Raw genomic sequence first — 11,274 nt, 5'->3', positions numbered from 1 at the left:
ACTAGAAGGATGCAAAATTGCTCTTATGAGACCAGTTAAGGAATTCATTTTAATTGCCAGTACAAAAGGGACACTTAGGTGCCTACTAGTGTATACTATATCAGAAAGAAGAGTATCCAAACTATATGATGAATTTAAACCATACTAAATTCCTCCTTCAATATAAACTGATTATCTAATTATCTGAATACTGTTTTAGATTTAAAAAGAAGTCTTGGCAAAGGTGGAAGGAACAAACCCTGATAAAACTGAATCAAGGAAATGCCTTCAATATTAAAACAGGTATTTCCCAATATTTTTGTAGAATAGGCTTCATAGCAGTTTTAGATCGAATCCTATTTGAAGACATATTGAAGTAAACCAATGAGAGTTGCTCCACCAGATCAAGCAATCACATGCAGAAGCTCTGTGGGCACTGAAACAAAGATTGGAAATTTTTTGTTTAGCCTTTGTTTTTTGGCTTGCACTCACTGATGAACACTGGAGAAGTAGATCTCAGGTAAAGCAGATGCATGTGCTGCTGCAGAGGAGCACTGATCTATGCAAGATCATGTTTCTGCACTTAAAAGGAGGTTATTAAGTCTTTGGATTCACTCCAGCTCTCGTTGAAATCGTGGTAGAATCCCTCTGGATGGCACAGCAGAAATTGTACAGGCTCCTTGTGCTCCAGTGCAGCAGCCTGGATGCATGAGGGAGCAGTAAATACCATTTGTCATCACTGTTTTTCTCATTAGACTTCCCTCCCACTTTTAGAGAAAGGGGGTGGGGGGGAGCTTTGCCAGTTGTGCTACTTTCTACCAGATACATTTTTATTAAGTGTTTCAACATCAGTAAAAATCAAGATTCTCCTTGTTGAAAATTACGGTAACAATGCAAAGCTTTCTGATTTGGTAATGTGGTGTATTTTTCACGCTCTACTCTTTTGACTCTTTAAATAGCTTTTATTAGTATAATCCATTCTCTTTATCTTGCTTCCCATACACAGAAAAAAATCTCATAGACAATAGAGTTCATATGCATTTATTAGATACTATGAGCTTTATTACTGCATTTCACACTAAGCTTTAAAACATGTAAACAGGCATTGCCATCTTAGAAAAGCTGCTGCAAACTTCCCGAGCAGTGCCCTACCTCCAAGAAAGCTCACTGAGCAAAACTATTGTAACTCAGCTGGCAGATACAGCATTTAACCTGTAGTTAATACATTAAGGCCTTTAATGAGGATCTGGCCTGGGAAAACAATAAGGCTTAAGATTCCTGTGTGGTCACCAGCTTGAAGTTCAGCCCCACCAAGTCAGACAATGTGATGTGCTTTGAGTTGCAATTGCATTTAAAACCTTTTCACACAAAAGCAGGTGTGTGCTTTTGTGCCTAATCCGATCTGTCTGGAAGAGCACCAGTTTTGTCCATATTCATCTGAAATTATGGTCAGCGCTGCCAGTACAAAGGGGACCTTCATTAAAAGTGACTTGTTTTATTCCCACATAATAGATACAATGTCCTACATTTCATAGATTAGTCTTTAACTTGCCTGAACTATCTCTCTTTTATAAATAGTTCACACATGAGCTGGGAACGCTCATTTCTCCAGCATTTATTTGGAAATCACAGCTCATAATCACACCAGTGGCTAATGCTTTTATGTATCTTGTTTACATATATTACTTTTTAAATATCACTGCTGTTCATCAGGCTCTATATTCTATGATTAACACCCCTTCTCCTCAGCAATTAAGTAATTTATCAGATGACAGACATTATTGTACTGGACCACCATACAATGAAAAATGAGGCTTACTTCAACAGAAGCAAGTTTTTCTGTTTTCTAATTATTGCCAGTGATAGTCTTCCTTTCTAGAAAGACAATGAGGCAGATTTTGCTTTCAATAACACTGATGTAAATGCATAATAATTCTGGCAGAGCCACAGTGCAGTTCTTCCAGATTCACATAGTCATAGCTGAATAGTGTTTCTCTAGCAGAACAGATTTCTTTTCCCTGTCTGGGTTAGAACAGCTGCCCTCAGCCATATGGCTGACTTCAAGCTTTGGGATAAAATCTCTCACCTCTGATCTGAGACACAAGTTTAGGGATTTTTAATTTTTTTTTTTTTAACATGGCCCATTGTTTCTAATAAATGCTTCTTTCTAAAAAAAGTTCCATGTTTTCTACCTCCTCAACTGATGAGAAGTGACAGAGAAACAGGAATGCTTCTGGTAATCAGAAATCTGACTCCAGGCATACAAGCTGAATTCATTGTCAGTTTGCTACTACAGTATGGAATTGTGAGAAAGCCATTTATTGGGGCAAATCGCTGTTAAAATTATATGTGGTGAAATTCTGCTTGCCATCATGTAGCTTATCAATAAAAATATTATGTGGTTCCACATTAATTTTTTTCTTTTCTCTTTTTGACATTTAAAATTCCATTGAAATATAAAGATGAAGACCTACGATGAAGAATCAGTGCAGATTTTCATTTTTATAATTTTTATACAGTTCTTTGCAAGATATCTCTAAGAAATTATCTGGAATAATGGGTCACAATGAAAGTTAAAGAGCAATGATGTTGCAATGGAGTTTATTCAAATCTGCTTATTCCAGCAACTACTTTTCAGGGGCAGGTATGACTGTCCTGTGCAAATCACTAGTCAGGAGTTTCAGTGGCAGTTTGCCTATGCAAACCCGACTGATTATAATCACTGCTTCCCTCCTCTACAGTAGAAATTTGCACTGTGACACACAATAGTAGATGCTGGACACTGGCTACTATAATAAAAGTTAATTTGCAGGATGGTATGGGCTGCATCAATTTTCAACGTGGCAAAACACTAACAGTTGGCCCAACCTCGGGCCTGTATTGCTTCATCAGCAAACTGAAAAAGGAAGTAAGTAATGAATCATGTAAAAGGCTGTAGATGACAAGTGTTTAGATTAGTCAAAGTCACAGTAGTCTGAAGGGATAGTAAACTAAGAACACAAAGCAGAGCAGCACAGTGACAGCTGAAATTCTTTGTAGCTAAAAAAAAAAAAAAAACCCAACCAAAAACCAAGAGATGAAGGCATTTACCTGGAAATATGGTACAATTTATGTAATAGCTTCAATAAGGAACGGAAAAAACTTCCATGAGCACCTCCTTTCCCTGCCCCACCTCCTCCAGAATACTCTACAGCCTGCTCACTAGGAAACCCTGTGAAAATTATGGTTTACATTAAATTTCTATGTGATACCAGGTAGATAAGGGATTAAAACCCAAACCTATGATATTTCACTGCATACTTTAGCAGTAAGCCCTTAGACTTTAAATTGTATTTTTATGCAAGAAAAGAAAGTGCCTGTGGAACAGCTGCATTATAAAGGGCTGCAGTGGCCACTGCAGCACCCTGGTACATCAAGACAGCTCTTGCTGAGACCCTGAGCTGGCATGAACAGAAGAGTACTAAACTCTTGGATCCTTTCCAGGACATGAGCAGGGTATTGCATTGCTCAGGGCATGTTATGATGTGTGACAAGGCACCCAATTCTGACATCAGAAAGTAGAGTGGAGCTGCTCTAAGACTTGGGACTCCCTTTAAATCCTAGGTCCACTTTTGTACCCCATTCTAGAGATACTCCTATGAAAGTCAAAGACCCAGAGACATAAGAAGTAATAGTAATTTCTCAAACATGATCCCAAAAATTATACCCCATGGTGTTGCTGTTAAAAGACAGCCATCCTCTACAGTTAAACACCATGTTTAAGTTGAACTCTGACTTCCTAAACAAGCTCGTGTTTTTATAAGCCACGGTCAGACCATGAAATAAACACAGCCCTAAACATTAGCATTAGGTATGAAAAAATATTCAGAGGATGCCTTGGGCTGCTGTAAACAGGACAGCCAAAATTCATAACCCACAGGAAGGAATACGGGCAATGTCCATAGATATCGTACCCTGGCTCCCCCAGGGAGTTTATACTGTCCCCTTTATTTGAAGGCTGGTTACCAAGAGAAGAGGTCTGGCATGGGACAAGCACTCAAAGCTCTGTCACTAGTTACCTGCAATTGTCTGCTACAATGTTCTCATTCATCTGCACTAAACAAGAGATGATTAAAATAAAAAGGGGTTTTGAGACCAAGAACCAGAAACAGAGTGGTAGAAAGGCAATGGCAAGCCCAGAGAGCTGCTTTAATTGGAAATGTGGCAGTGATAGAAACATTAGTAAGAAAATCTTGACTAGTTTGCCCATCATGTTCCCTCTCCAAAATAGGCTTAAAGCACACGCCTGAATTTTTCTAACTGAAAGCCAATGTCATTTCAAACAACTAGTTTGTTACCCACACAAAAGCTATTCATATAGTGCAACATCAAACAGGAGACCCAGCAGCAGACAATCAGCTTAACTAAGCACCCCTTTGAGAGCAGGTCTTTCGAGAGAGCCAGCTGAGCTACAAAACTTCTGGGGATGAATAACCTCAATGCAATTTATTGGCTTTCTTCAAATAAAGACCTCAGTGTAAGGAAATGATTGAAGAGACAACTCTGTTAGAGTCATAATCAGCAAATTATAGGTTCCATTACACATATTGGTCTATACAACTCATTCAGGAAAATGACAGAACAATCTTTTTTTTTTTTTCCCACAAAAAACATTTTATTAACATTACTTACCAATTTATATTTAGAAAACATTGTAGGTGAAATTAACTGAAATTCAGGCATGATTAAAATACAAAACATAAAAGGATGTGCAAAAGTATCACCATAGGCATAACCTACCATAAGAAATATAAAAGTGCCTCAAAAGAGGGATTACTCTTTTGTAGATGAAATTTGCAGAAACTTCTACTGCTCTAACAGCTACTGCATTATCACAAATATCAAGATCCTCTGCAGATGTAATCAGCATAGCTCCATTAAAATCAGTAAAACTATGCTGATTAATGCCACATGAGGATCTGGAGTAACAGCAAAAATTTCAGATGTCATGAAAAGTAATGGCCATGTTTTTATTTTAATACTCAACTAGCTTATTCATTGCCTTTGTCAGAGTGTTTATCAAGGCACCCCTATTCCAAATTCTTTCCTGTGGGATGAGCTGCATTTAAATTTGTACTTCTTTTACTGTTATGACAGCTTCTGAAAGCCTTGACTAAGAATGTTAACTGTGACAATCTATTTAAATGATAGGGCCAAAGTACGTAAATGGCAGAGCAATAAACCTCTGAACACACTTGTGAAAAGTTCATTTTCTTTAGTAAGCAGAGGATGCAAAAAAAATTTTAAAAATCCATGGTAGCTTTTCAGTGTTGTAGTCTCCTTAGTTATACTAACAGACAATTGATTTTTCAAATTTTAATTGATTTGCAACAGCTGAAATACTCTCCCAAGGCAGTAGTAATATTCCCCCCATAAAAACATGGAACTCTAAACACCTGTCTTTCCAAAGTATTATTGCAAAGACAACAGAGAGAAAAACCAAACTTAGGTTCATTCTTCTATTAAATGCAGTTCCTTATAAAAAAGTAAATTGCACAAAAAGCAGTCCTGAAAGACAGAACTATGTCAGTATAAAACTTAGTGAAAAGTATCTTACAAAAGAAGAAAGTGGAATCAACAAAAAGTGTTTCAAACATCCAAGTGCACATCAGCTTTAAGACTTTGGGTTATACGTCTGAGTTTTTCTAATCAGTTTTCTCACTATTTTTCTGCGGAACCCATTTGTTGGCCTGTTGATCCTTGGTTTCTGATTTCCTGCTAAAAAAACAAAGGAAGCAGTTAGGGAAACAGCATGACAAAATTGTTACTACTCTTTATTGTTTGGTTTTTTTTCATGTTATGCTGTTCAAGCAGTTGTCCAATAATAACAAACATATCAGAAACTGTAAAATGTGTTCTGCATTCCCTATTCTCACACTCTAAGGTCTCCAGAGTGTTTACCTTTGGCACTGGAATCCTACTTTGTTGCTCTTTTCCTGAGCAGGCATCAAAGCCTTATCTAGCTGTCCTGCAGTGACAGCAGAATGGAACTAAATACACTGCCATCTATTAAAAAAACCCAAAACAAACAAAAAACACCACCCCCCCCCAAACAAAAAATCCCAAACTATTCTTACATTTCTCTGAACAGTGGGGTAAAGGTTAAAAAATACCTAGTGTTTCTGAGAGATGAAAAGAAAATTTGAGTTTCTGCACAAAACTCTCAGAAGCTGCAGAGTGGCCTAAGACAGTCCGAGTTAACTCCAGACATGCTTTCAAAGGCTGCAAGAACTGTGTGAGTGCCGTTCAGAAAACAAGTACTCTGCAGTCTTGACTGAAAATCTTTGTCTTTCTGCTACCTATTTACCAGCATGCAGAGCCACTGTGGCCAGTTGCCAATTCTTTTGCTGTCACTCCAATGTGTTTGCTTTCTTTTCTAATATAAATTTTTAAAAATGAAATTCATCACAAACCTTTTCACTCAAAACACTATACATCAATTTAACAAGCAGTTGCATATTTGCACAGGGAAGGTCAACTGAATTCGAGACTCCAAAAGGTAACAGAAAAGATGCTGGGGAGGAAATAATGGAAGCAGAAGAGGAGGAGTGGCTTAAGTTGCCTGAATTATTTGCCTAATGTTGCAGTGCCAAGCCACAGAAATGAATATGCATAGCACAACATTAATTAGCACTAATTATGCCCTTAACTTTGGTCTTTGGCTGTACCAAGCCTTATTGAATTGTGAAATCCACAAGCTGATGAAAAAGCTTGTAACTGATACTTTACATGTGGCTATCTGGTGCTCTAGTTATAAGACAGACAGCATTTCCTTACTTCTTTCTTCCACAACAACAACAACAACAAAAAGGTGAGGAAGAGAGAAGCCCCAGGTGAATCTGGCAGAGGCAGTGTGGAGGTGAGACGCTGAAGAGGCAGTTTCCTTCCTCCTCTCCCCACACACTCCAGCCTGGAGCCTGGCCCTACCACTTCACAGGTAGTAATGAATGCGAATTAGATAATCACAAGCATCTCCGATAAACTTAACATACTATTAGAGACTCTCTCATAATACAATGGCAGAGACACACTCAGACTTGTCATCCACAGAAATACTGCTGTCATGACTAACTGGCAGGCAGTACTTTTATTTCTGAGGACCGTACTCAGGGTGCAATCCTTGCCCCAGTCCTGGATTTCCAGCCCAGAACTGAAGAATCATCTCCCAACATAAGGCTTCTGACTACACAACTTCAATACTGAGTACTCAGACCTTGTGCATATTATGTTTAAAACAGAACTACTTTTTAGTTTTTCCTTTTTTTTCCCCAAAGGCAATGTACATGCCTGATATGGCCTTAAATTTTTTTCCAATTAGTATCAATTTTTAAAATACTAGCTATGTCTGTTTCCTAAGTGTTCTGGGGAACAACATACAATTATGCTTTTCTCTATTTCTCTCATTTATTTTCATATCAAATGAATTAAACTAGAGTATTAAAACCTGCAATAGCTGGTATGAACATATGACTGCAAGTAAAAGCACAACTGTTTCGATTTACAAACACAGCCATTAGCTGGTTTGAATAAAACCATTAGGAAAAAATCAATTATCATTCCAAGCTTTGCCCCCACAGCCACAGATACAGCTGACACAGCAAAACTGATGAGGCAAAAGTCTTTAGTAATGGGAATAGGAAATATGAGTAGGCAACAGGGGATTGAGGTAGGATGGTAACTTCTGAAAATGAAAAGGAAAAAAGTAAATTGATTTCACAACTGACTTTAATCCTATTTAAAACTATCCAGAATAAAATGATATTTTAATTAGTGGTCATGGAGGTACTGAACAGTTTGAAGACTGATTCCCTGTGGGCTCTAGAAAGCAGGCTTAGTCTTTTTGTGTGCCCTTCTCAATACTTCATTCAAATATGGTGTAACCACCTCACATCACACTGATCTTGCCAGAAGGATTTAGCATTGTATTTCAATTTTCCCTGCCTTCGAAAACATTGAGTCCAAAACACAAAAAGCATACCCCTGTAGCAAGCCAAGGTGAGTAAAAGAACACTGTGAACACTTGTTACTGGTATGTGGATTGCTTTACCTGCTTGTGACTGACAAAATACAAAAAAACCACCCTTACCTTTTCTACAGACATTGTAGCAATCCATTTCAGTGACAAAGTTGTTGGCATTTCCACCACAGCCAGTATATCTGAACTCTTTACATGATTTAGTCTTGGAGTCATAGTAATAGCGAGGCACAGAAGAAGAACACAGTCCTTCATCCTTTGGGCTATAGCATAGCAAGGGGCCAGCTTGGGGAAAAAAAGGACAAAGGAAAAATGGACAAAGGAAAAAAAGAGAGAGAGAAAAAAAATTACATAATCTCTGTAAATGGCTTCTTAAAATTGACCCTGCTATAAATTTTGTGTCTAAACAGCTCTTTTTCCCCTTGAATTGACACTATTACCAATGACTTCAGAGACTTTCTACATCTTATTCCGGTGAGTTGTGCATTTGAGAAAGCAACAAACCATCCCAGAAAACAGGATTATTATCCCATAAGTGAAATTCATCTGCTTTCCCCATTTGTGGTGCTACACGTATGATAGCTAAGATTTTTACATAATCTTATTCCATATATATAGGAATATAGCAATAATTTCAGTGGAACAACCTCTGTAGAAAAAAAAAAAAGGCACAACTTTGCTATGATTTTGCCAGCAAATTCTGCTTGCAGCAAAATGTACAAATCCAACAACTTTCCTCAAGAGCATGTTTCTTTTTGCCTCAACAAAATTTTACTTTTCCTGCTGTAGACCCCTTATCAACTCATTAGAAGTGCAAGAGAAATAATTCAGCTTTCACCTAAGAAAATGCTGACAATCTGTCATCAGCCACAAATAAATGTCATCAAGCACTAATAAAGCTTAGGCAATAACAGCTTTCATACATTCTGTTAGATTTTCAAAGATCCTATCTTGAACTGGATGTTCATACCAAATGATGAACCTGGTGTTCATACCAAAACTTAGTTATAGTCACCTGCTCATAATTACCACCATTCTTATTTAAAGCTCAAATAGAGAGACAGTGAAGAGTCACGTCAGGCAAAACACTTTTATCAGAAGCAGAGCTGTTGAGTGCCAAAAACCTGAGCCACCTAACACCATCTCTCAGGCCTGAATTTTAGAAAGGTGCTTCTGCTTTATATTACAATACCACTTCTCTGAATGTGACTGACACAATCTCTGACACATCTGCCTCAACACAGATCTTCAACCTTATAATTTCCCTTCAGATACACCTCTCTAGAAGTAAAGAAATTATTTGGGTATAGTTGTGGGTATATTTAAGATCACAGCATTTTTGTTCTTTTAGTAACAGCTAAGACAACATATTAAAATTAAAGTGGACAATATAAACATCTGCTTCACACAAGTCTTCAAATATACCACTGTATGGGTATTCAGAGAAAAACATCAAATAAAGTATCATCTTCATATCACTTTCAAACCATCTATTTTATTAAAAATTTGGAACAACCATTACTTTTTTCTGGCAGACAGTGGTCCATACAAGACTGCAAATCTCTGAAGTTATTGCCATTTCCATAACAGCCACCGTAGATGAATTCCTCACACCGCATCGAGCTCAAGTTAAAGGCATATCTTCTTAGATAACTCCTGCAAGGTCCTCCATCAGCCTCCAGCCGGCATAATTTGGGCACTTCTGCAGAAAAAATAATTTCATCCTCTGTAAATTCACCTCTTCATGGTTCGCATGTTACTGCAGACAATACACTATTACTTCAGTTGCAAGCAAGTCCCAGTTTGTCCCACCTGCATTTTACTGGAGGAATCCAATGCATTGATTAGCAAGTAGGTGCAATATTAAACTACATTTAAAGTACTAATAGATCAATTCCACACATCATCTCTGGGCCATCTCACTCTGGATTTTCTGCCTGAAATTTGACATCAGCAAGAAGCTGCAACAAGCAGGAGGGACATCAGTTAGACTCGATCATCTTAAAGGTCTTTTCCAACCTAAACAATTCTCTGTTTCTAAGATTCTATGATACATCGAGTAGGTGCAAAGCGTCCCGCAAGCCACGCAGCCTCCCCGGTGTCCCCTCCAGCCCCCTGCCACCCCGGGGCCCTCTGGGACACTGCCGGTCCCTGGACTCACTCTTGATGGTCCAGCAGCTCTTCTCACAGTCGTCGAAGGTGAGGAAGTTGTTGGCGTTGCCGTAGCAGCCCCCGTAGGTGAACTCCTGGCAGCTCTGCGTGTGCCGGTCGTAGTACCAGCGCGGCACCAAGGCGCGGCAGGGTCCGTCGTCGGGGGGCAGCAGGCAGGCGCGCTGCTTCTCTGCGGAGACACCAGCCACCGGGGCTACGGCCACCGCGCCGGCGGAAGCGGCCCCGGCCCCGCGGGGTCCCACCGAGGGCCCTCTCCTACCTGTGAGGGGGCGCTGGGCCAGCGCGGCGCAGGCCAGCGGCAGCAGCAACGCGGGCAGCGGCAGGCGGCGGCCGGAGGCCATGGCGCGGCGGGCGGGCGACAACGAGGACCCGGCAGCGAGCAGCGCTTCACGCTCCGACGGCAGCACTTTATATGCACCGAGGCGGCTTCCCCGGGCCGCCTCCTTGCGCAGGTGGTGGGAGGGGAGGGTGATTCAGCGGGTCAGGAGCTCTCCGTTGACCCGGCCGTCATCGGGGCGCGCCAGGCTGCGCGATGCGGGAGTCCGGGGAGCGCCCGCAGCCCCCGCCCCGCCCCGCCCCGCCGCCGTCGGGGGGAGCAGCGGGGGCCGGGCGGGGGGCGCCGCCGGGGCTGGCTCCCCGCAGGGCTGCGCCGCCCATAGCCCAGGGGCCTCCTTCCCGGGGCTGCGAGCAGCTGGCTAGGGTCCACCCCCCGCCCCACTCACATTACGGGATGATGCTCAAAGAGCATTTCCTGTAAATCACGGCGAAATCCGGACAGGTCACTTAGCGAAAGCCCCCTCTCTCTCCCCACGTCGTCGCTGTGCCCTACCCCCCACCCCCCGAGGCCGCTCCCTGTTCAGAGGCTCCGGGTAGAGGGCGGTGGGGCACCGAAAATCAAACGCTGAGCCTGCTGCAGGTCCTGATCCAGCTGGATCGACTACAGGTTGCGTAGCGAGTGCCACTGAGACAAACGCGCGGCAGTAGTTTACTACCGTTGTGTAAAACGCTGGTGAACTTGAGAAAATCGAGGCATCGTCAGAGGGCTTGGACTCTGGGGAAACCCGAGGGGCCGAATGGATAACACCTCTGGCCAGTGCAAAGAGAGATGG

General features: G+C 41.1%; 1 protein-coding gene across 2 annotated transcripts; it reads right to left on the bottom strand.

Moving 5' to 3' along the window:
* Window positions 1-1,004: 1,004 nt before the first annotated feature.
* On the bottom strand, window positions 1,005-10,726 carry TFPI2 (tissue factor pathway inhibitor 2). 2 transcript variants are annotated; one of them, XM_048305436.1, is made up of 5 exons: window positions 10,425-10,726; window positions 10,155-10,334; window positions 9,516-9,695; window positions 8,105-8,278; window positions 1,005-5,733 (listed from the first exon to the last, which is right to left on the bottom strand). In XM_048305436.1, exons 1-5 carry the CDS (start codon window positions 10,504-10,506, stop codon window positions 5,633-5,635), a joined length of 717 nt encoding a protein of 238 aa, XP_048161393.1. In that variant the 5' UTR covers window positions 10,507-10,726; the 3' UTR covers window positions 1,005-5,632. The 2 variants fall into 2 exon arrangements, with proteins under 2 accessions (XP_048161393.1, XP_048161385.1); XM_048305428.1 differs by having other exon boundaries at window positions 1,005-5,736; window positions 10,425-10,723.
* Window positions 10,727-11,274: the final 548 nt, after the last annotated feature.

The sequence above is a fragment of the Corvus hawaiiensis genome, chromosome 1 (assembly GCF_020740725.1).
Source record: "Corvus hawaiiensis isolate bCorHaw1 chromosome 1, bCorHaw1.pri.cur, whole genome shotgun sequence".
NCBI lineage: Eukaryota > Metazoa > Chordata > Aves > Passeriformes > Corvidae > Corvus > Corvus hawaiiensis.
This window is presented reverse-complemented; position numbering and strand designations above follow the sequence as displayed.

Coding starts and splice junctions, on each gene's coding strand:
- TFPI2 (XM_048305428.1), bottom strand. CDS start 10,506: ATGGCCTCCGGCCGCCGCCTGCCGCTGCCCGCGTTGCTGCTGCCGCTG. Junction 9,696..10,154: donor GAGCTGCTGGACCATCAAGA/GTGAGTCCAGGG, acceptor TTTTTTCTGCAG/AAGTGCCCAAATTATGCCGG. Junction 8,279..9,515: donor CCACTGTCTGCCAGAAAAAA/GTAATGGTTGTT, acceptor TTTTTCCCCAAG/CTGGCCCCTTGCTATGCTAT.